This window comes from Mus caroli, chromosome 6 (genome assembly GCF_900094665.2).
Source record: "Mus caroli chromosome 6, CAROLI_EIJ_v1.1, whole genome shotgun sequence".
Lineage (NCBI taxonomy): Eukaryota > Metazoa > Chordata > Mammalia > Rodentia > Muridae > Mus > Mus caroli.
This window is the reverse complement of record NC_034575.1, coordinates 72,344-98,683: the sequence shown is the minus strand read 5'-3', so window position 1 is coordinate 98,683 and position 26,340 is coordinate 72,344. Positions and strand designations below refer to the sequence as shown.

The window sequence follows — 26,340 nt, the reverse complement described above, 5'->3', positions numbered from 1 at the left end:
AAAAAAAAAAAAGAAGAAGGAGCCATTGGAGATAGAGGAAGGGGACAAAGGAAAGGCAGGGCAATAGTAGATAGAAGGTAATCTCAGTGTAGTATGAGCATTTGTGAAGAAACCTATTGTTTTATACAGTTAATAAATACTAATAAAACTGAAAAAGAAAACAATAAGAGAAAAACAATACCAACTTTCACTTCAAATGCCCATTTTCCAAAGGAAATGCAGATATATATGAAGAATAGATAACATTTTAAAAAAAATTACTAAGAACTTTAGTACAGAATCTGTCATGAGAATTCATAATTTTTCTGAAGTCCTCTCACTACTGCCATTATGATTACCATGTACTGAGGTTCTTTTCCTAAGTCAAGAGTCCTCCTCAATTCTTCATTTATAATGTTCACATGTAAACCTACATTCTCAGTGACAACATATCTTACTAGAGCTGTGACACAGGAGATGTCTGGTAAAAATCCAACCTGTGACTGAATTAAAAAAGAAAAAAAGGAAAGAAAACGTAAAAAAGAAAAAAAAGAAAAAATGTAAACCTACATTGTGGATACAAAATTTTCAACATTGAAGGTGAAATGATATTTGGAAAGAATAACAATTGCCATTCATTTATTTTCAAGAAATGATGCTAAGGATTATGCCATAAAAATTAAGAACATAAATAAAGAAAAGAGGCATATGAAACCATCCAATTAGTTCAAAGTTCAAGGACAAATTAAATCACAAAAGCAGATGAACTCCTTTGAATGTAAAACCAACCTGGAAAGCTGAAGAATTTATTTTATTCATGAAAAGATTTGTAATACAGAGCCAGTATTAAAATAGCCATAACCTGTAATATTTTTGGAATTTAATCAAGAAATCACTATGCAATAAACTATTAATTATTATTATAGAAATGTATACATTATTAGTAGTTTGTTGATGACTAACAAACCAATTTGAAATTTTAGTAAAAATATTCAAATATGCAAAAAAAAAAAAAAAAAACAAACAAACCAAAGAGCACATCATGTTAACGGAACAGAATTTCCAACAACGTGCTCACCAAGTGATCTACAATAACCGAGCTCTGATCAAAAGCCAAGCAAACATTCTTTTGTATTTGGAGAACTGAATAAGCAGCTTCTGAAGTCTCTGTGGCAACTTAAGTCTTGGAGAGCAAGGTTTCAAGGCCTTTTGTAAAGACACAGCAATGAGACAGCGTGCTGTTGACAGAGGGACATAGAGCGACGTGAACATGGGGGGGGGGGGGTTTGGCTCCAACAGTTACTTGGCAGAAACTATTCAACTGCCAATACAAACCATCAACAACAACAACAACAACAGCAACAGCAAAAGTGGTGCTTGAGCCCATTAGTCATCCTAAAAAAGCCACTGTGAAAAACAACAAACAAGCAGAATGGCCAAAGATATTTTTAAAGAATTAAAGACTGCATCTTCAAATTCTGGCTGGATGTGGAACAAATGGAATATTCTAGCATCTGCATGACACAGGGGACATCTCAACAAGGTCTTTGGAAATCGCTAAAGGCTACTGCAACCCACACACTCTGCATCTTAGCAGTTCCAGGGCTGTACACACACCTAATCAAAGTGTATACACAATTCATGGGGTCTATTTCTAACAGTCTTAAAGCTGACGTTATTAAAATTATATATTACCAAAAAAGGTCTATGAAGTCTAACAAAATAAATCCACTCACAAAATAAATTTAATCTCAAGAAAAAAAAAAGACGGACAAACTTTGTAATGATAAAAAGAAATAAAAGATTTAGTTCGACACATTGAAAACTTGGATTTTTCAATGTCACCTGCTGATGATAAACTTGACTCTCAAATTCCTAGTAGTATAGTTCATGCAAACAGGGAGGATTACAATACACAACTCATCATTCATAATATCAAAGCACACTAGTCACTTAAGGGTAGGAAAGCATACAAACACACACACAAAAAGTTTATTTTTGATGCCATTAGTCCCTGGGAGAAATTTTCATAATTCTTTGAAAATTAAATCCTTCATTGCCGAAGGCACCCTTGACAACCCTACCCTCATGCTATATAACTCAATGGGCTCCTTGTAATGGCTCCTACCTGAGCCTCTCACTGCAACACCACAGGGAGATGGCCACATAGACAGCCATACAGGTACAAAGCAATGATGTGTTTGATGATCTAAGGATAAATGTTCAAGTCTACAGTGGAAATTTTGTTTTTTTAAAGCATATAATGCTTGGCATATGCATATTGTGGCCTCAAGTCAGACAGTGGTAAAAACTGACAGTGAGCAGAATTAGATCCTATGTCCACCAGCGTTTTAGGGTTGAAACCTTAGAAATAACCAGATTTCTAGCTACAACTGACACGTGGTATACAGCAGAAGCCACAGGGATGGGTTAGAGGAATCCTTGTAACAAGTTCTCCTCAGTCCCATGGGCTGCCTGCCCTAAGCTCTGTGGGCTTCTGTCCACACTCTCATGATTTTGTTGCCTGGTTGATTCTTAACACAGTCAGCAATGTCTAAAGCAGCAGTAGAATCACTTACTGCCCCATAGTCAATAAACACTTTGGCAGTCTCCCCAAAATAAGGACAAAGCAAAAGTTGGCATGGAGTGTGAGACCCTCGACCTCTCATCCAGTTTCCAGAGCCTACCTACCCTTTATCCATGTGGATGCACGCACTACTCTATAGACACCCCAGACGTCCACAAGCTTACTCCTGCTCAATGTGCACAGCTGAATAATTCTGCCAAACAACCATTTAGCTTTCCAGTCCTAAGTGTCACCTTCTCTAGGGGAGATCCTCTTCTGCTCACTTCCTGGTCCCCTATAATGGGTATCTGTGACTGTGTCCCCAGGGGCAACCCTCCAAGAGACAGACAGTCACTAGTCCTCAGTGACTTCCCAGGACCAAATTCACTACCTGACTCAGAGAGCCAGTAACAGATATCTATGGGTCAAATCTGCAATTGGGTGGGTAGGGGAGTGAGGAGGGGGGTATGGGGAACTTTGGGGATAGCATTTGAAATGTAAATGAAGAAAATACCTAATAAAAATATTTAAAAAAAAGAAAATAATTAGCCTGCATTTTTAGAACTATAAAGACAAAAGGAGAAGAAAAACAGTCCTATTAGACCCTGCAAGTGCTTCAACAACAAAAAGATAAACACAGCTAAATCTAGATACCCTCCTCCACCAAGTGAGGTTAAATCATCCACCAGAGCTGATCTGAAGAGAGGGCAAGAATGGCAACAGAGAGGCACTTTCCAATCCCCTTCTTTAGGGGACAGTTTCACTTTGGAGGAAAAAGAAGTATTTCTAGATTCATTCACACCCATTTCGATCACTATAAAAACGGTTGTTTATTTGTAAAATTGTAACTCTGGCTGCTTTTATAGCAGTTATTATTTACAGTTTCATCATTCTCTTTCTGTGAGAATGGTTATGTAAATAGCATGTAGAACACTATAAACATAAAATCTAGAAATCAATTTCATTTTATTAAAAAGGCTCTCAAAGTATACAACTGCAGCTTGACCACAATTGACTACTAATTAAATACACACAGAGAGAAATTAGTGATAAAGGAGTAGGCATTAGATGTGCAGCTTTTAAAGACGGCCTTAGGTATCCGCTAGAAATGTAAGTTCAAGCCATCTTAGTCAATTAATCAGAATATATTCAAAAGAATTACCCATAAACATCTTGATAAATAAAAGCTACATTATGCTTTTTAAAAAGTCACAGGTTCTAAGACAGAAGGCTAAAAGCTTTTAAAAGCTATCTGCAAGCTCAACAGAATGAACTAAATGCCTCTGCTGAGTCTGGGCATCACTAGAGAAAATGTAAAGATAATGTATCCATAAATAACTAATTAAGTGCTTATGTGACTGCTCTAGTGCATGTGTGTGCACACACACACTACACAAACACACACACAGGCACACAAATTGGTCTTAAGAAGGCTGAAAATAAATAAAACCTTTGTACAAATTTGATGATACAAAGACAATATAATACAAAGATAACAGCATTGTATTGCACTTTGTCTGGTCTGGTAGTTTACAAGCCAGTGTTTTGAGTCAATTTCCATAAGATCTCTGGACATCACTTTGCTCTATAAGGTAGGCTAACTCAAAAAACTGCTTGCAGCTCTAATGTTTCCTGAATATCTGTTTCTCAATTATCACATCTTTGTATATTGGCCTCACCAAGTTCTAAAACTGTTAAAATAATTGTAAATAAATGGAATTTTAAATTAATATTTAATACCCATACTCCATGAAAATTAACAGTATGCTTAGCTTAGAGCCTGTTCTAATCTACACATGGCAAAGAAAATTTACCCACAGATCTCAAAGAAGACCAAATACTGTGAAATGAAGCCAACCCAAGATACCACGAAGCATCTATACGATCTCCTAAAGCAGACATGACTAGACGACGGCAGAATGAATGGGATGGCTTTAGCTATAATCACACCTCTATCCTCCAACCCTCTGCTTAACTTCAAACACATCAGCACAAAGCTTGGAGTCCACTTCTTTTTTTTTTTTTTTTTTTTTTTTAAGGGTCTGGAGTCCACTTCTAAGAATGCTAAATAGCCAAACATCTCCAAACTGTATGGATTCTTAATTCTAGCAAATTTGGGAAAACAAAGAAGCGAAGTCCTTAGCACCTATGTGTCCACCGCTAAAAGCTGTGGACATTTACTGTGTAACTTAAATTCATAAAACTGTCAACATCATATCCTGAGGGGGGGAAAAAAAGGATACTTTAAACATTATTTAAGGTAGAAGTACAGTGCTCAACAAAGTAGTTCCAACAACTCATGCTCTCCATGCAATACACAGCACTCTGAGGGTCTGTCAAGAAGTTTCTCTCCAGTGAAATAAAAAGTAACAAAGTAGTCACGACTTTTGGGATAACTTTCCTTGAAACTAATTTAGGTAAATTTCAAGTGAAAAATAAATACTTCATTCAGATACATTTTAACATAACTCATTCTGAATTGTATTCCCAGTAAATTCCAACTATATGACTCCATGTCAATCAAATCAGTAATTTTCCAATAACATTGCAGAGGTTCTCTGTCAGTCATAAAGTGAACAAAATTGGTATCAAGGTTTATTTTATTAAAGATACTGAAACAGCACATCTCAACAAAGAAGCAAGAAACAGAAGAGTCACCTCTTTGTTACCTTTCATTCTGTAACCAACTGAGTGCCTCAACTATCACTTGGAACAGCAAGTGTTAAACTAGAGATGTGAGGCCTCCAACACATGGCCACTGTTTTCTTATTTAAAAGCAAATGTGCAAATTCTGGTTTTCCTGCTTTCAGACGTTTAAGAGTTAGCTGGAAGTTGTCCCTAGGCTACACAAACCTTGTAGACCACTGACCTTGCTCAACCCCAAGCTTTCCTTTTACTTCAAATAAACGAGTCAGGTGACTAGAACCTGCAACCAACCAAGGCCAAAGTAAGACAGGACCAAGCAGGTACATGGTTAAAATGAACCATAACTGAAATTAAAAAAAAAAAAAATCAGAATACAGAAATGTTCTATATCATGAAGTAGTTCTCTTAAAGACTTTTGTACTTGGGGGCAGGGGGCAGGTGTGGTGGCACACAACTTCAGTCCTAGCACTAGGGAGGCAAAGCTATTCAGATCTCAGTGATCACTGAGATCAATTTACATACACAGCAAGTTCCAGGGCACCCTTACCTCAAGAGAGAGAGAGGGAGGGGGAGGGGGAGGGAGCGGGAGGGGGAGAGGGAGGGGGAGAGGGAGGGGAAGAGAGAGAGAGGGAGGTAGGGAGTAAGCAGAGGCAGGCAGGCAAATAAATAATTACAAAGAAAATATTAATGATTCTCTAGTACTCAACAAAAATGAAAGATAAACTACTTAAAATTTGAATATGGAGATTTAATTGTAAATTAAATACTACTCCTAAGATTAGCCGAATGTCAAATTGTTTTTCACTGATTCTCTGGTGGTAAAAAACTGGGAATTCACAGGATCATCATGAGACACGAAGCACAGGATACAAGTAACAGAGCAAGGTATGCATTTAGAGATCTGCTGCACAAAACACTGATACTCCAAGTAACCAAGAACACTTTATTTCAATATTGCTGTAAAAATAAAACGCAAATGTTCTTATCACAGAAAATTATGTATTTGAGGCCACAACAGGTTAGCTGGCTTGATATTAATCACTCCATGCTATTTAGGAAAATCATATCACTTTATACTCCATAAATATATAACTGTTAATACATAAAAGTATAAATCATCCTCAAAAGGGAGAAATTTTTTTTTTTTTAAGAAAGAAATGTATGTTTGTAGGAACAAGGAGTACCATAAAGAGACAATGGGAAACTGTACAGTGGCAGAGCTAGGCAGGACAAAGCAAACTGTGCCACTGCAACCCAGAGAGGGCTCCAGCAGGCGACAGCCAATGCTGCACGTTTACATAGTCACAGGGTACACACCCTGCTCCATTCAGCAACTTTCTCAGGGATCCTAAGGTGAGCTCACACTACCACAGCTTTCCTGAGATACACAATGACCTGTGGCGAACTTTTACCCATCTCTAGAGAAAGACAAGCCTTTCTCCTTACCTCACGCCACTCATTCATGTACACAAACAATGTCTACTTTTTAAATACTGCACCATCTAAGATAAAGCAATTATTAATCTATACTGTCATTCATATCACTTTCAATTTCATGTCTGATAACACCTCCTCATATCAAAATAGTCATTAATATAAAAGTTCTTGAGAGGAACTCCTTGATAAATGTAAAAAGCCCAAATCTGACTTACTTTTAGACATTTTACAGCCAAATCTTATTATATAAGACATTTACTTTAGCATAACTAAAATAGAACTGTTAATTAATGGTAAGTATAGTTTCAACACAGTTAAGCAGCTTTTTCAATTTCCTGCCACCAAATTCTGTATTCATCCTTCCTCCTGTAAGACAGTGACCTTTGCAAAGTCAATCCTTGCAAACTCTTGGCATTTTATCTTCTATTTTACTTTCCACTTCTCACTCTTTCCCATCAAGTTTCAGATATTCAAGTCCCTCTTTTCTTAATTCCATGTTTTTCATAAAACTTTCCCATTTTACACCTCCACTTCAGCCAACACTCCCTAAATCTGACCCCAAAATGGTTGGCCATAACTTCTCTGTTGCTGTAAATAAATCCAACAGATAGTCTCAGTCTTCATTTTTCCTGGCATTTCTAAAGCTAAGTCTTCACTTGTGGTGCAGGAATTTCTCATCCATGATCCTTTTATTTGGCCTAACTCAACCCCTACCCCATTTTCCTTCAGGTTCTCATAGAAGATCCCCAAAGGCGACTCCTGAAGGAGAGTGAGATCGGTGCTTGCAGTGTGTGAGCCTTGCACACAAATTCCAGCTACCCCAGGTAAGAGCACACCAAGGATCTATACTGACTACACTGTGTGTGGCTCCCCATTTCCTGATATAAACACTTAGAAAATGCACAGCAGTTTCAAAGATTTCACCACCACAACAGGTAAAAAGGAAAAAAAAAAAAAAACCTAAATGGATGCTCTATGTTTTTTTCAGAACTCAGAACATGTCAGAAGTTTCCAAGGATCTGCCCAAGGCCCTGGGTTCACTTCCCAGCAAGGTAAAAATATTAAAAATGAATGGAGAGAAAAGGGAGGAAGGGAACTCCTGAGTACAGTCAACATACTGGAGGTAATTCTGTATTCACTTAGATAATCTAGTTTCATGTCAATGTTGTTGTCCAGCTTTTTAATAATGACAGTGAATAATGGAAGGCAGTTTAGTATTGTATATTTTTAAGGATCTTCTTTAACAAAAGATAAAACACAATCATTAAATACCACAAACCATTATTATATAAACTTAAATAATATTTAAATTTTCTAGAAAACCACCCACTTGAACCAATTGGACCTTTAATACAAGCTTCAATAATACTTCAATATTTGTACAATGACCAATAGTCCCCAAGAGATGCAAAGAAGATGAGAGCAGATTGACTCTCACCTATGATCCTATAGTATTATATAAAAATGGCAACACTGAGACTGGAAAGAATATGAAAGAGTTTGAAGAGGCAGGACTGAAAAGCCTGTGCTCTTCCATACCTTAACAGCTGTTAGGTATTTTACTGTAATGCCCGTTTAGGAACACAAACATTAAATCAAGAAGTTCATATGCTTATTAACATCATATGTTGAGTAATTCCTAAATAAAAACTACTGAATCGGCTGGGCAGTGGTGGTGCACGCCTTTAATCCCAGCACTTGGGAGGCAGAGGCCAGCCTGGTCTACAGAGTCAGTTCCAAGACAGGGAGGGCTATACAGAGAAACACTGTCTCAAAAAACCAACCAACCAACCAACCAAACAACCAACCAAACAACCAAACAAACAAAAAACCCCTACTGAATCAGGTTAAAATGTATATACTGCCATACCTTATACAGCTGTAGTGTTTAAAAGTGCTGGCAGCCTTCTGACATTCTAGGCACAGCTGAATAGCTCCTGGATAGTCCTCTTCCTTAAGACAGAAGGAAAGCCATTAGACTAGAAACAAGTGCTTAGAAAGTCTGATAGAAACACACTGCTATTGATTTGCTAACAATATATCTCTTAAACAAAGATCAGAACACTAACGACAAGTAGCAAAGCAGGCAAATTTAGAGGCAACGAAGCTCAGGCCTGAAATACATGGGGAGAGGAAGCTGTGCAACAATACTTGGCACGGAGCCTGCCAGCGTCACTGAGAGGCAGGAGCTGCTCCCCAGGGAACTTCTCTCTACCAGTTAGAGTATTTTCTTATAATGCATCTATAAAATGTGCCAAAAGTCTGCATCCTGTTCACAGGATGAAATGTTTTACTACCACATAATCAATAAATATTTCTGAACAAATATTGATAACTGCATTGCTTAAAATTGACTGTCTCCCAAAAATATATGTGACAGAGGCTTGGTGACCAGCCTGCAATGCAGCCTTCAAGAAGGATCCCTAAGGAAGGAGGCAGGTCACTGTGGATGTGCCCCTGAGGAGTGCTGAACTCCCGCCAGCTCCTCCACTCTTCATCCCTCTTCCCTTCCTACTGTGAAGACTTTCTAGGTCCTCTGTCACAGGCTTATACCCAACAGACCCAGTGGCCATGAACTGAAACCTGTGAAACCCTGAGGGGACCGTCCTTCCAGAAGTTTATTTTCCTGGGGGTTCTGTCATAGTAACTAACTAACTCAGTAACTTAAGAACATGCTGTTACCCAAATAGTAATTTAATTTCAACTGAATATTTTCAATAGATATCTCAGACACTAGTTTATTAGTTATGGTACAGAAGTAACACTGGTTATTCAGAAAACTTCAAAAGTATTTCCTGATGCTTACAGTTAAATCCAACAGAAATAATTCAACCAGTAGGGATGCTAAGATAATAACAAAGCACCTACCCCAAGGAGATCAGGTATAAGTTTCCTATAATATTTAATATGTCATTATGCTTTAGGAAAACCTACCCCAACAAAAATTGTCAAAGAAAGCAGATGGGTAACTTAGGAAACAGATTACTGTATGAGATACCAAATATAAGGAAAATATTATCCATCTCACAAGTAACTTCTATATGTTAATTGGGAAATTTTACTTGATTGTTTGGATACAATCAAAAGTCTAAAACCGGCATGCAAATACTACTACAAATAAATGTTTTCCAAATCAAAGTTCATTTTCCAAATGAAATATATGTTGACAAAAAAGGCTCAAGTACCTTTCCTGTTAAATATTCTCCTTATAGCAGATATCGATCAAAGAAAACCACAGATCAGCAGTCTGTCCTCTGTGATTTGTCTTTGTGACATTAGTTTAGCATTAATTAAGAAATGTACAATTTGGCCACTGACCTCCAGCATTTCACTTAAGCGTATGTCAGTTCTTTGCTGAAAAAAAAAAAAAAGGTCAAATCTGTTTCAATTATAAAAATAACTTTTTTAAAGACTTATTTTTCTTATTTTAAATTGTGTGTATGCAGCAGCAGGAGGTGAGAAGAGCATGTAAGTGCAGGTGCCCAATGAAGCTAGAGGCTCTAGACCACAAGGGGTGTAATATCATAGGCAGAGGTGAGTCACCTGAAGTGGGTGCTGGAAACTGACCCCAGGTCTTCTAGTTGAGCAGTTTGAGCTCTTAACTGATGAACCATTTCTAGTCCGCAAGTTGTATTTTTGAAAAAGGGACTCATACATACCAATGTCTTTATGGTTCTCAGCGACTTCAGAAGTCCAATTAGCAACTGACGCTTCCTTTGATTTGCAAGAAGGCCTAAGCTAGCCTGAGTAAAACCTTCCTTTGCAATATTCAAGTGCCTGTGGATGTGAACAACAGTGTGAAAACACAGCAGTTAGGCAATCAATGAGCCAGAGACCTAGGTTACTGAAAGGAGGAGCATTGCTCACACATGGTGGTGAACTGATGCCAACCCATCAATTGCTCATGCCACTCAAAATACAGAGATTAAAAATAGGCATCTTGAACATAACATCCTGTGAGGTAACCCTGCCCCAAAAGGACACCCATGGCATGTACTCACTTATAAGTGGATATTAACCATAAAATATAGGATAGCCATTCTACATTCCACAGACCCAAAGAAGCTACACAAGATGGAAGACATAAGCAAGGATGCTTGAATCTCACTTAGAAGGGGGAGTAAAATAGTCAAAGGAGGCAGACGGAGGGAGAGAACTGGGTGGGAGAGGGAATGGGAAGGAAAATGGGGGACTCAGGATCAAGTGTGAGGAAGGACAGGAGAGAAAGCCAGGTGACCATGAGAATGAATAGAAATCTGAAACTAACAGGGGTGGGGAGCGTCTCCAGGATAAGACAGAGACCTGGGATAAGGGAGGTGCCCAAGAATCAATAGGAATGGCCTTAGCTATGACTTAAAGCATTGGGGATATGAAACCTGAAAAAGCCACCCCCTATAGTCTATTAGGGATCCCAATGGAGCAACAGGGACACCAACACACCTACATAACTTTCAACCCCAAATTTATCATGTCTACAAGAAATGCAGGCATGGGGGGGGTGGAGCAGAGACTGGGGAAATGGCCAACCAATGACCGACCAATTTGAGACCCATCCCATAGGCAAGCACCAATCCCTGACACTATTAATAATACTCTGTTATGCTTGCAGACAGGAGCATAGCATGGCTGTCCTCTGAGAGGCTCCACCCAGCAGCTGATTCAGACAGATGCAGCCAAACAGGAACTGGAGCTTCTGGACGCTTATGGAAGAATAGAAAGGATTGTGGGCCCCAAAGGAGATAGGAACTCCACAGGAAGACCAATGGAGTCAACTAACCTAGACCCTTGGGGCTCTCAGAGAGTGAATCACCAACCAAAGAACATACCCAGGCTGGACCTAGGACTCCCTGCACATATGTAGCAGATGTGCAGCTTAGTCTTCATGGGAGACCCGAAAAACTGGAGTGGGATCTATCCCAAAAGCTGCTGCCTGTCTGTGGGATATGTTCTTCTAGCTGTGCTGCCTCATCTGGCCTCAGTGAGACAGGATGCACCTAGCCTCACAGAGACCTGAAGTGCCAGGGTCAGACGGATACCCAGGGGGCCACTACCATCTCAGAGGACAAGGAGAGAAGGAGGGAGGATTGGGAAGGACCATGGGAGGGGGTGGCCAGTGAGCAGGATGTAAAGTGTATAAGTAAAATAATAATAAATATATATATACATATATATGCATGCATATATACATATACATACATGAATAAATAGGCATCTCAAAACAGTACAAAAGTTCACAGAATAATGTTATTACTTGTAGATCTAGTAATTTAAAAACTGGCACTCCGTTATGTAATGTTTGCTATTTCTTTTTCTTTTCTTTTCTGTTCTGTTTTGTTTTGTTTTTCGAGACAGGGTTTCTGTTCTGTTCTGTTCTGTTTTGTTTTGTTTTTCGAGACAGGGTTTCTCTGTATAGCCCTGGCTAAATCCACCTGCCTCTGCCTCCCGAATGCTAGAATTAAAGGCGCTCTTTTTCTTGTTTTTTAGTCATCTGTTTCTATTGTATGTGACAATAACAGCCTATAGCAGAGAGAAGAGAGGTGGGTCTCACTGGTTCTTCACTACAAATAGTGTGCAAGGAGATCTGTTGCAATTTTTAGATATGCCTGATTACTGAATGGTACTCTACACATTACAGACACAGCATCAATGGTAGATCTCACAGCAGCTCTTGAGGTAGTTTGAGCTTAGAAAGCAAAGTCATAGAAAGCAATACCTCCTCCCATTTGTGCAGATGACAGCAGCCAACTGAAGACCTGTCTGCAGTGATGTGACTCTTTCAAGCTCCTGCGGGAAGAGTAGATACAGACAGACTACTGTCTCAGACCTTTGCTTTCCTCCTACTCCTATGACATTCTAGCAAAGACTAAATAAAAGCCGGCTTTGAAAACAAACTAGTAACAAAGAAACTTGAAAACTGTTAGTATATTGCATGAAAAATAGTTTAAAATACCTACTTCCAATTGATTTCCACAATGACAGATGACAAAATATTTAGTACTGTTTGTAAGGAAATCTAAACAAATCTATTTCATGCAGGAATACAAACCAATAATAAATCCATTTATATATATGTTTCTGCCAACAAAATTTTACAAACTAATTAAGGACATGACAAATCTGATTTGTTTGCTACAGGGCTTCCATGAATCCTGAAGGCTTTTCTCCTAGCCCCATTCCAGTGTGCACTATGAGACCTGTGTAGCATACAGAGGACACTGGGTGTCCTGCTCTATCACTTGGCCTTCTTCCTTTTAGACAGCGTCTCTCACTGAGACCAGCCAGCAAGCTCCAGTGATCCTTCTATCTCCAACTACACAGCACTGGGGCACACACACACACATAAAACACACCCAACTGTTGTCATGGGTACTAGGATCCAGACTCATGCCCACGCCTTAAGCATTCAAAGCCACTGAGCCACCTCTCCAATCTACAGCTCTGTTTCTGGTGAGGACAGAGATCCAGCTATAGATGTAGTTCCAACAGCAACACACTTTTACAATGACCCAGACTGCTGAATTACTAATCTATACATTTGTTATAAAGCTCATGAAAGCAACTTTCATTGGTTAATTTGGTAAAAACTGTCACAAATATACAAATACACACACGCATACACATGCACACACTACGAGAAAAGAAAATAGTTAATATTTTAAGTTTCAAATAAGTTACTCAATCAGTTTTAAATTTTACTATAACAAGCAGCAAAGAGTATCTTACCTTTACATAAGCAGGCTGCTTTTCAAGAATCAAATCTGCCACTTTTTTAGAGACCTGCAAGAACATACAATCAAATAGGATAATGAAAAAGCCTCACACTTCCCACTATTTATTACAAACCTCAGCCAATAATACAAATTGCCCCTGGTCACTTCTAAAATTACTGGAGTGGTCATCTTGAAAACATTAACCTAGACTATGAAGTTAGTATAAATTAGCATAGACACAATCCTAGAAACTCAATAAACGGCCATATGAATGTGAGGGATATGTGCTTCGTTACCTGTTTAACAAACACAAAGAAAAGCATAACAAAGGATCTGACTTGGAAAGGTGAATGAATACTTTAAGGCAAATTTCAGTTAACTAAATTTATAGAGGTAATTAACATATGGGGAAAAGAAACTGCTTGCACCATGTAAGAAAACATACAAGTCACTTGGTCCCTACTTTGAAGAGGTAAAAATACGCAAGTTTTCTCGGTGGTTCGTTTTGGGTTTGTTGGTTGGTTGGAATGCTATGAACTAGGTAAGGTTTGTTCTTCAATCCGTGAATAATTCTTAATGTGCACAGGTTAATACTACAACGATTATGAACACAAAGCTCTTAAGCTTTAGGGGCCTCTTCCAGCACGCACGACACGACATCTCGCACCAAGCTGGGCTGGGCAAACCTACAGTGAGGTGCATAGTGACTTCCCCTTCCCCAGGCCAAATGAGAACAAAGTTTAAAACCAGTGGCTCTCACCTTCCGAACGCTGTGACCCCTTAAGACAGTCAGTCCCTTCTTTGTGGAGACCCCCAACTATAAAGTAATTTTCATTGCTACTTTATAACTATAATTTTGCTACTGTTATGAATCTTTATTCAAATATTTTTGGAGACAGAGGTTTGCCAAAGGGGTTGCAGCCCACATGTTGAGAACTGCTGTTTTAAACACACTAAACTGTACTAACTCTTTTATGTTTGTTTAACCTGCATACATCTTTGAAATTATGTAAATTATTTTCTATACTGTTTTTAATCTATGAAGTTTTTCATTTAAGATAAGACAATCTAGCTTTAAATAGCTTTAGATCAGTTAGTGAAGAAAATTCAAAGTTAATCCTCAATATTTTTGGAAGAATTCTAAACATTCTCCAAGACTAACAATAGCTTAATTTAGATAATATAATCTCCATAAGAAAGTGTCAAGTAGGAGCCATAAGAAAATTAAATTAGGAAATGCTAGCAATACATCATAAAATCTGCCATATGGAAATTTGTCATGTGCACAAAGAACCTATCTAATTCAGATGACTTTACAAAGAAAACTGATGTTGTAGTTACTGATCATCTGCACTGCCACACCATTACCATCCTCCCCACAAGACCTTCTAGCACTCCTCTGTGTGAGGCAGAAAAGAGAAACATTTATCTCCTTAACTTGTAGGTGTGTTAGTAATAATCATTTGTTAAACCCAAACAGATTTCTTACTAATGCTCCTGTAGCTTAAATTAATTACCAAGACCATGTTAGCATTACTTAGTTGTCCAGTGAATTTCAGAACTGTAAGCTTTGCCTCACATAAAAGAATTATAGAATTGCAGAACTTCATAGCATTGAAAGAATTGTGGGTACACGTCGCAATTCGGTCGTAAAATGTGTCCTGAAGCTAATTCCTCAAAACCCAGTGGAAAAGGTTCTAATACTTGAATTTATTCATAAACAGCAAAAAGCAAATAAATGGTAAAATGGGCCCACACTCGTTCATTCATACATACTCACTAACCCTTTCAGTCTGGCTGGTGTACCCTAGCTCCCGGCAGCACGCAGGTAAAATGGGATTCGATGTTCCTTGCTTCGGTTCCTTTGGAGCTGAGCTCCGGAGGTGCAGGTTCTGCTGTCTAAGCAGTGGGTGTTTGAGTGAGAGTCTGCATAGGGACCACACAGATTATTTCTCAACTTGAGGTTTCTCTGCTGAGCCCTTGGGGGGTGAGCAATTTTGCCCTGCCAGACTAGAGTTTTTAAGCTAAATTCAGCCAATTACAACTAGGGCGTTCCACACATTATTTCATGCACTTCTTTATAACTTCCATGCACACACTCGATCTCTATGGCCTGGTTTTCATAGTTATCTAGGGCCGCGGGAGGATCCATGGCTTGCCCCACTAGGGGCTAGGGGTGGTGGACTTGAGTTCTTTATCACTTGCGCCCATTCTAATTCTACCGCCAGGTATCTGCAGCCAGGGGAAGCACAGCAGTGGCGGTCCCCTGGTGGGCAATTTCCACAGCTTTGGGAAAAATGGCCGCTGAGGCTGTGTTCTTTACAGTACACCTACCATTTACAAGTACAAGAGTCAGTGAAGTTTAACAAGCTACCCATTGTCATAGTTATGTAGTGACAACTGTGACTTTCTCAATCTCAGTTCTATATTTTCTTTACATATATTTATTTCAACTATTAAGTGTGACTTTTATTGTGAAAATAAAAAATGCTCCACTACAAAATCATGGGTAGGAGCATCATATACAGCACTTCAGGCACCTGTTACAGGTGCTCAGAAAGCAAGCTCCAAGTCAGAGAGTCACGACCTGTGCGCCAGGACGCCACGCCTTGGGAGAAGAACGTCACTTTCACAAGGGTCACATATCACATATTTAAATTACAATTCATAACAAAAGCAAAATTACATTTATAAAGTATTTGGGGGTCACTATCCCATGTGGAACTGAATTAAAGCATCACAGTATTAGGAAGGCTAAGACACCTGCTCTAAGCTCTTCGGTCACATCTAAGGTCCTGAGAGAATCTCAATCCCTAGAAGTATCAAGAAGAAACACAGAGGCATGAGACAGTATAAACGTGTCATCTGAGTCATGATAGACAACAGGATGTGTGCATGTCATTTCTCTGTGAATACTACATCTCTGTTTTCATGTACAGCTTTACCAGAAAGAAATGCTTTTACTTACTGCAGATTGTTGTTGCTTTAATTTGTCTCTGTACTCCTCTAATTCTTGCAGATTGAGAACAGGAGGAAGCTTCTATAGCAAAACAATTGTAAATGAAGAATAAACTTGTTGAATTCAATCTGACTCCCAGAACCCTTCTAATTAGAGCTAAAGAGTGCACGTGCAGCAGTGCCCCACTCACTGTCCTCCAATGCTTCTACGCTGTCACCCAGCTCCAGTCACACAAGCCTAAATATGTGTTTTACATGGCCCTTGGCTTTCAACCTTGTCCAGCCTTGCTACAGCCACAGCTGCTACTCTAGCTGCAGAAACCCATACTCACTGGACCACCTGGCAGAGACAGTCAGAAAAGGCTCTAACACGGATTTCATATAGTTTACCTGCTAACCTTACTATAAGACATTTCAATGCAGATTTCCCCCCTCAGGAATATTATAAATAGACTGAATATTATGGTGACAGGCAACACTTTAAATCAAGTCACCATGAAGAAATAGCAAAAACCACATGGAATTGTGAATATGAGGAAACAGATCCCAAGCTTAAAACTCATTTTGCTATTCTGACTCTTCATATGAAGACCCCATAAATTTATTACTGTCAGCATTCAGACAGTTCTGTACAGAAGGCTTTTCAGCACAATACACAGTCACGATCAAGAGTCAGTCCTCTAGCTAAGCTTACAGTGGCATGGTTGTAATCCTGGCCATAAAGGAGACTGAAACCTAGGAGTCTGAAACCAGTCTGTACATCTACAGTCAGACAAAAAATCCTACAAAGCTTTTCTAAGCATTTATTTTACATTTTAAATAATTACATTTTTATTTTATTTTAGTTAGCATTTTTAAATGTATTTTGGTAGTATGAACGTACAGCGACAAGCAGTACAGCAACATGCTGCATAGTAGCAAATACCAAAAGCACAGAAGTGCTTCTGTGACCAGTACTCTGAAGGCGCGCTTAATAACGTGGGCCGACAGTTCATGACGTTCATATTGTGATAATCACAGACCTATTAGTGTTGCTAAAAAATATTAGTTCCCTCCAAACTTTAGATCTCACAAATTCATTCGTATGCACTGAGAAAATGAGCTTTAGATGTGTTTTAATCAAAGTTCCCTTTTACCTCCAGCTCATATTTAACAATATCAAATGGATCCGCAGAAAAATAGACTTGTTCAATACTATTAATTAACTCTTGTTCAGCTTGAGGGTCGCTTGGTTGTTCTCGAAGCTCCCTGAATTCCTCCTTAAAAAATAAAAAGACAAAAAAAAAAAATTAAAGTCTTAATTATAGCACATATAAGTGTTAAGATTCCATCTACATAGAAACAAATGATCTTGTATCTTCAGTCACATACCTTCTGAGAACCATTCTGACCCAAGAACACAAACTACTTAGAAACCAGAAAACTAGAAAATAGACAAACACTAAAACACTGTTTTTCAAGTGAAAGGAAGAAAAAAGAAATCAGATTGTATTTTGAACTGTTTGTATACCAGGAAGGCTAAAAGAATTTACATGTTTAATTGACATGCAAGCAACTACCTAGATCTATCGTAAGGACACATCACAGACTCACATTTTATCACATCAATAATATTCTAAAATCTGTCTGACTGCACATAACAAAACACCATCTCAATGACCCCTGGAACACAGCCAGCACTGGAACTCTGTGCAGCGAGCATCTGGCTCTGGTAGGAACCACAGAGAAAGGGCAGCTAAGCATCCAGCTCAAGAACAGGTTTACAAGTTGCATCCTGTATTCTATGATGCTCCTCCAAAGTGTATGAACGATGCAATTAGGATCTGACTGTGTACCAGAGCTGAGGACTGGAGGGAAAGCCTTTGTTCCCAAAGCACAGAATGGGCTTCAACGCAGTTCGTCTAAAGAAGCGTGGCAGGCAGATGCCTATCCCTAATAGTACTGTCTTTACACTATGCAATTTCATTGTATTATCTGACAATTCCTTGGTTAACTAGAAAAATCTCAACTTAGATATCTGCTTCTTCCCACACTGGCTAATCAAAATGATACTACACTAAGATAGGTATGGTACAAATGCCGATAATTCTAAAATTTGGGAGGCTGAGGCAGGAAGCTCTTGAAGTTAAGGTCAGCCTGAGCTATCCAGTAAGTCTCTAAGAAAAAACCAAAGACCCAGTCTTAACAACAGCAAAACAAAAAACGCTATTTTAAATTAGTTCTTTGAGAATTCCATATAATGTGCTTTAATCCTATTCAGTGTTCTCCCAACTCCTTCCAACCCATCGAATTCTTTCTCATCTGTCCAACTTTGTTTTTAACCCAACACATCCAATTTGTGTTGTACAAATACGCTTAGATGTGTGCTTTCTGAAGAGCCCGTGCTATACTCTTAAGGAAAATGAATCCTCCTCCCAATAGCTTTCAACTGCCAAGAGCCCCTCAGCTGTTATAAACATATAACAACTTAGCCATTCCTCTTTCCAAAGTTAGTATCAAATATATTTAAGTATAAAAAAGAAGCAGTTATTTAAAATCCTTATAATCATTAGTATAATGCTTAGCAAACATTTTAATAAAGCAGCACTAAGTGTATTGCCTTGTTTGGAGGGTGCACTGTGGCATACATGTGCAGGACAGGAAACTCCATGCAGAAGTGGGTTCCCTCCTTCCACCATGTGGGCCCCAGAGATCTAACTCATGTCAGCATTTGTGGTAAGTGCCTTTATCCACCGACCCATCTCATCAGCTCAAATCATCACTAAATAAATAACAAAATTATCACAAAATGTATCAGCCAACTAGAACATAGAGTGATGTTCTATGACTTATTGAGGGCGTTTTATTTATTAAAAAATAACTTGCTTTGATATCTTTTAACCATACTTTATATTTTTAAAATTATAAACTATAGAATTAACTCCTATTGTAAATTCAAGCTAAATGCGTCAGAATACTATGTTGAAACTTAATAGAACAAGATAGCATTTGAATTTTAAAGTATTCAACAAGAGAACACAGGCATTAAAAAAAAAGTCAACCCTGTACATCAAACTCAATTTACAAAATATCCTAACAGAAGGGGGCAAAGACATGAGTATTCTGGATAACAGTATGATGTGATAGGTACCATGAGTATAGCATGATTATAGCATCCTGGGCCTGGGAATGGCTCAGTTGCTAACATGTTTTCTTCATAAGCCTGGGAAGTTCAATTTAATTCCCAGAACCCACAGGGCGTGAGTTTGCTCCAGTAACCTCAGCAATGGGGAGATAGAGACAGGCTAGTTCTTGGGCTCTCTAGCCATCTCGCCCAGCCTACAATCCAAGGCATAAGTGAGAGATCTAGTCTCAAAAATACGGTGGAGGGCTCCTGAAGAATAGCGTCTGGACTATACCCAAGTGACCGTGTACATGTACCTGAACACACACATAACCAACCAAATAAATAAATAAATAACAACAACAACAAAAAAACCCACCACCACCACCACCAACAACAACAAAACCCCCTACCATCGACACAATGAGAACAGCACTCCTGGAGCAGCAGGGGATGGGAAGGGGAAGTTATCCACTTAGCACCATGGACAGTAGGTGCTCAACTTGTGGGGGTGGTGAAACCCACATCATCTGTGGAAGGCAGGCAGCCTCCACCCATTAAATGCAAATATAAAGTGAGAAGGATGAACTAGAAAGAGAACTCAGAGCTTTCTCATAAACCTCCTTCCCTTAAAAAGGCACCGGCATCTCAAATACAAGTTTCAAGAGGGTGACATCACCACAAACAAATAAATGCAGTTGGTACCATTCAGAAATAAATGTTGAAAGTTACTAAATCAGTAATATTGGAAACTATCATTTGTAGCTAGCTATGTCCAAAACCTCAAAGGCTTGAATGATCAAGCGTCCCTCTCATCTTCAGGGTGTAACTAGCACATAACAGCACACAACAGCATGCTGATGCTCTCCTGCAACCCAGAACAGGCGGGCTGACCTGAAGGCAAAGACACTCCAGCTTTAGTTGCATCTCTACAACCTTGGAAATTTGATTAAGCTTCTTCAAACCTATTTTTTCATCCGCTTTAAAGTTATTAAAATTGCCAAAGGGAAAATGTGATTTCATTTAAAAATCTCACAAATGTACATTTCAAAAATGTGATGGGTTTATAAAACCATTACAATCTGTGTAAGCATACATCGGTCAGATGCCAGTCCTTCCTAGAGATCTATTCAGTCAGCAACAGAGAGCATGAGGAACCAACATGGAGCACTTCATACTCTAATGGAACAATCCTAAGTGAAGGGCAGGGATAAATGGAGCACGGCAGGAAAAGACAGAGCATAGTGAGGACCTCTCAACAACCGGCATGCCTCAACCTCAGGCTTAAAAGCCATCTTATAGTAAAGACAAGCTAAGTGCATTCCTGTTTATGATTAAAACTGGGTTTCTCAAGGAGGCAGCTATACCTCCTTGTAACCATAACTACAAATGGCTCCCTTCTGCCTGGTCCAGGAACGGCAATCATAACTCTGCTTCAAAAATTAGTTACCATCTTGCAACCCTAACTTGGTTTCAAAAGGGTTGTTATGGCTACCCTGCTATGACTACCTGTTGTCACCACCACTTGCAATCATGTCTCTGTTTCAGCAGGCCCTTTTGGCTAACGTGTTATGCTTATGTTCTGTTCCAGTAGCCCACCAAATCCTTGATTTAGAAACCCTGAGCTATATATATAAACAAACAAACAAACCCTTGTCTTCCTCACACCCAAGTCTGACCTCTCAATCCCCACCTTAGGAGGAGGCAGCTTGTGTACCCAAATTAAAAAGCTTGCTTTGACTAATTGCTTGCTTTAATTAGTTTGGCCTTGATGATTTGTGTCAGTGGTCTTTCTCCCATTAACACTTTCGCAGAACCAGATACCCTGATACATCACTGCATTCCAATAAAACAGCCCTCCTTCCAGCCCATCTAGTGACTTCTCTGTGAAATGCACATCTGAGCTCATTCATACTGCTCCGAAAAGACTGTGTTTCTTGCAGCTGCTGCATGTGCAGCCTGCCAGGCACTGCTTCCTTCCACCTCATCCCTCCCTACACACTTCCTCCCTCAGCAGGCTGCCTGCTCAGTCCCAGCCACACTGTGAACTGCATCGTGATGCCGTGCAGTGCCCAGATCCACAGCACTCCAGGAACAATTACAGGGCAATCTGTAATTCAACAGGAAGGAATAGTCAAAAGAAATATGAGACAAAGACAGTTGTGGTAAGCACCATGGTCCATAAACTCATAATGCTTCTATTAATGAGAAATCACAAAAATGTAAGAGTATTTTCTATATGTAAATGAGAAAAATAAACACAAACAGCTACACTGCATATTTTAATATAACTTTTGCATAATTTTGCTAGAGTTAAAAACTCACTGCCTAGCATTAGAGATGTACAAAAATATGCAATTCTGTATCTAAAATAGAATCAACAGGGTAGTTCATAAGTATGAGATATTTTATATACAAAATGAACAAAAGACTCCCTATGAAAATTTTAAGGCAAACAGAAAAAACTAGATCCAAATAAAATCCTTTAAGGCATATTAAAATATGTTAAGAAAAAAGAGGTTACAATAATGAGATAGTTCAGGTAAATTTTGAAATAAACAGTTCAGTCTTGCCAACTGTTATATTATTAATGAAGTATTTAAGGATTTATTTTATAGTTATAGAGTATAATTAAATGAGTATTAAGATTAGTATACTATAAAAGCTCTTTAAAATGTGAAAATGCAAAACTAATTTGCCAACAAGTAAATGCTACAAAAATGCAACAAAACCGTCAGTCACTAAAATACCGAAAATGTACATCAATGCATCTCATAATTAAAGCTGGAAAGAAACAAAGTCGTGGATCTAACTGCAGACAGGAAACGAAAGCCGAGAAAGCACAAGAACACTCCGGCCCACGGTGCCATCACTTGGGCTTGATAAGCCTGCTTCACAGGCTCCGATACCGACCCCGGTCAGTGGAGCCGCATGGAGCAAATGTTGATTTTATTCTCCACATGTAAAACTCTCCTCCACAGCACAGCCAGGGCTGAGTAAAAATCAGCCTTGCCCTCCAGCAGTGACTAAAGAGCCTGATGAACAAATAAACAGCAAGGCCAGCAGAGCAGAGGGAAGAAAGGAGACAAAAGACCAGCCCACAAGTACTCTCAACCCCAGGGAGGAAAGAGAAATTCAGAAGACAGAAGAACACAGAGAAATCCAAGTTTAAAGCAAGGACCAGAATAAAATGCAATTATGAAATTATGATGCAGAATCAAGCAATAAAGAGCCTTGATTTGAAAAACAAAAACATGGCATGCTCACTAGGAAGCCATAAGAAGCAAGGCAACAATTGGGACTTGTAAACCACGGGTATATGTACGGACATACATGTATAGGTGTTAGTATTATGTTTTCCTCTAATGAAAGTAAATAACATATGCCATTGTGCCAGACACAGTATCAAAAGTAAGCATCGATGTTCACTATTTTATTAAGAGAATAAAGCAGGCTGGCTCATTTGAGCAACCTGGCAGGGAACTTGCTGTTTACAGGCTACTTCCCGGTCTCACACACGGCACAAGTCACATTACCACCTAGCTGCTCCTCCATTCGATTATCTCGGAGGTAAATAAAGCTACAGGAACAAACACACAGAAAATGAACACTGCGGATGTAGCTTTATGAGAAGTGAAGAAAAAGATTCGTAACAGATATTTCAGTCAGTATTTCTGCTTTAGCCGGGCTACTTCTAATCTCAACATAAAAACAAAAGGTTTTATGGGAATTCAAATCCATAAAACAAAGCAAGCCCTCAAATGAAGGATGTGAGGAGAACATTTCCAAGATATTTACGGTTTCTAAGGAACGAAATTGTCATTTTAAAAAGCAATTTCACATCACAGGGTCACTTTTTAGGGAATTCATCTGTGTTTAAGGAAAAAATAAAGCAACTACAAGCTTTGCATTTAGGTACTACTTTCAGATTATCCAAAACTCCATACTGATTGAGCCAAAAACTTAGTCCATAAGTAACTAGTTGTAACTGCCCCCCCCCCCCAACTAAAGTCAGCTGTACAAACAGCACCTTATACACATAGCACTCACTTTTAGGGAGCTATTCAAACTAATTATATAATGCAAACTGACATAAATTCCTCAGTTCATAGGTCACTATCAAAACTGCAAAAAATCAATAGAATAAATCCTGGAACCCCAACGTCTCTCATATTAGATCACAGTTTACACATGCTTGATTCTCTACCTAGAGGGCAAGAAGCTGAGAGAGACAGACATAGACAGAGACAGAGAGACAGACAGACTGAGTGTGTTGGAAGGATGAGGAGAGATTTTGTTCCTCTAAGCATACATTTCCTGTCTGCTTTCTTGTCTCGTGTGTGTTTTAACTGCTAGCATCTTTTCATCAGTCAAGATGGCAGGGCAGAAGTGACAGTTACAACTGCTGTGGTCTCATAAAGCTAACATCCTGTTAGAGCCCTAATTGAAAGCGAAAAATTAATAAATTTAGTTGCCAAAATCTATATACAGTGAACAGGAAAAAATGTATGGTTTTCAATATTTGATCAGTACTATTAAAGTCATAAATCACTGAACAAATAGATATAGGGTTGATCTACTTCCAAATGAAACAATTCAAAACCTAGTTTCAGATCTCAGGTACCTACAAACCATGTACCACATAAGATTATAATGAACTGCCATATGTCTGATTACGTGGAAAAATGGTACATTTCTTATATTCCCACTAGAACAACAATAACAATCTATGAAATGTAGCGGCTTTCTCAGTTTGTTTCTGTACTTTAAGTAAAGCAGGCTGTAAATGCCTACCCTGTTTTTATCAGGTTTTCAGTGCCATCTAGTGGAGTACTGGTTACACTACAATTTGAAAGAAGGCTACAAGTAAATGATTTATGAACACTTGTGCAAGGATGTTAAAGTATGACTATTTTAATCCATACCTGAAATAAGATTAGGTAATAAAAGCATTTTAATCACTTTATAGAAAAAAGTAAGTAATGAATAAAAACTGATTTCAACCACACAAATGTACTACATTGATCTATTTAAAAATCACAAAAATCAGAAGTCATAAATTTCTTTCTTGACCCTTTGCCAAATATTCATATCAATTTCTTCTACAGTTAAAATGTACACCCAAGTCTGGGATTTTACCATATTTTTATGTATTTACTGTATGAAAAACACTGACGATAATAACATTGGAAATCTTAAAACGTTTAAACTCTCTTTAAAAATAATGCTCAGCCTCCATGATACACTGTCTGCCACTACTGGGATGCTAACACAGCACATTCAGGGAGTCAGCCAGTAAACTGCCATGCGCGCCCTGCCCTCCCTGTGTTTTCTCAGCTCTTAAGGTCTTTTAGATCCGCTTAGAAGAACAAGGTCTATGCTGAGAGGAGCATCACAGCCCCTCCAGCCTCAGGGCTTCTCGGGCTTTCCCTGTTCATATCTAGGAAACCCTGAATCTTGGATTCTGCTTTCTTTTCTTTTTTTTTTTTTTTTTTTTGGATTCTGCTTTCTAAACTCCCTTAAACATATGGCTTCTCCATTTCTCCACCTCATGAATGTGTCTTCTTAATCAGCAGGCAGGTCTTCACCCCTGTGTGACAAACACAGACACCCTCACCCTTCCTCATCAGATCGAGAGGACTCTGCTTCTGAACCACTCCTTGGTCTCCAGCGCCATGCAGATAATGTCCAAGGTTTCTCCCGCTTCCTTAGCACTTATACAAGTCTCAAAATATACAATTAAAATAATAAAAAATAAAACAAGAGCCTCTGGCTCATCAGACAGCTCGACACACTGTTCTCCAGTTCCTCTTCCCCACTCTCGTTTTCCTAGGGAGCTGAAGCAGCCTGGAACTTGCAAATATTAATCATTTTAACCTAACTAGCCACAGTATGAACTAGCCTAATAATCCACTCCCACATACACTAGCCTTCACTGTAGAGCCTTCCAGTATATCACAACTCAAGCTAATCCAATTCTTTCTTCAATTTTACAGTTCCTTCTTCCAATTAGGAAGATATTATGACAAAGAAAAAAGAAAAATTCTCATGCATTAAACTTGTAAACTGGGATGTTCCCGTGAATTTTAGGGGATTAAAATATATCAGACAACGTAAGGTGAGTTTCATTTGTTTTTCTAATTTTCTGCCCAAAGAAAAAACATAAATATACTTTGGGGTTCATAATGTTAACAGCATTAAAAAGAAAAAAAATGAACTCATTCTTCAGCAGAAGGGATTATTTTCAGTGTTCTACCTATATACTGCTGAGTGTGGTAACACCATTAGGTGGAAGCATTTAAATGTTTCTTCACAGCATGGAAATGGTCTAAGTAGAATAAATAGCATATTCATCTTAAGCCACCACCGAATAACTTTAACCCTAGTAATAATTATACTGTGTTTCCATGTAACAGATAGATTACTGAATTCATAATCCAAGTTTCAAAATCATCTCCAATGCATATAGCTCTGTGGTACCACCACAGCAGGAGACACTTCAGGTGAAGCAGCTCAGCCTGGTTAAGTTCATCTTGTCACCTCTGTCCTTCAAGGTCTTGTCCTCATTTACAGTCACCCCCATGTGAATGTTCCAGGAGCAAAGCTGCAGCCTGGGGGACATCCTTGCCTTTTCACTGCGCAGCTGCCAGTTCTACAGCATGTCTACCATAGAGTCAACTTTCAAAACTGTTACTAAAATTCACAGGGAGACTACAAGAAGAAAATGTCATCCTTCACAATGCTGGCAATTTCTGTAATATTTTTCTAGAATTTGTAAAATATTTCTAGAATATTTTCTGTGCATCTCACATGCTACTTTTATAGTAAACAAAAGGGTTATTTTAAAATACTCATTTCAAATTAGTAGTTTCCTTTTTTTTTTAAAAATTAGGTATTTTCCTCAATTACATTTCCAATGCTATCCCAAAAGTCCCCAATAC

General features: G+C 38.7%; 1 protein-coding gene across 1 annotated transcript in view; it reads right to left on the bottom strand.

Moving 5' to 3' along the window:
* Nucleotides 1–26,340, bottom strand: part of Vps50 (VPS50 subunit of EARP/GARPII complex) — a 101,068-nt gene that overhangs the window by 64,580 nt on the left and 10,148 nt on the right. The window contains exons 3-9 of the mRNA XM_021164267.1: nt 17,433–17,555; nt 16,307–16,378; nt 13,352–13,405; nt 12,342–12,412; nt 10,288–10,405; nt 9,947–9,982; nt 8,499–8,581 (exon numbers count right to left, since the gene is read on the bottom strand). Coding sequence (XP_021019926.1) covers nt 8,499–8,581; nt 9,947–9,982; nt 10,288–10,405; nt 12,342–12,412; nt 13,352–13,405; nt 16,307–16,378; nt 17,433–17,555 — 557 coding nt within the window. The remainder of the gene's footprint in view (nt 1–8,498; nt 8,582–9,946; nt 9,983–10,287; nt 10,406–12,341; nt 12,413–13,351; nt 13,406–16,306; nt 16,379–17,432; nt 17,556–26,340) is intronic.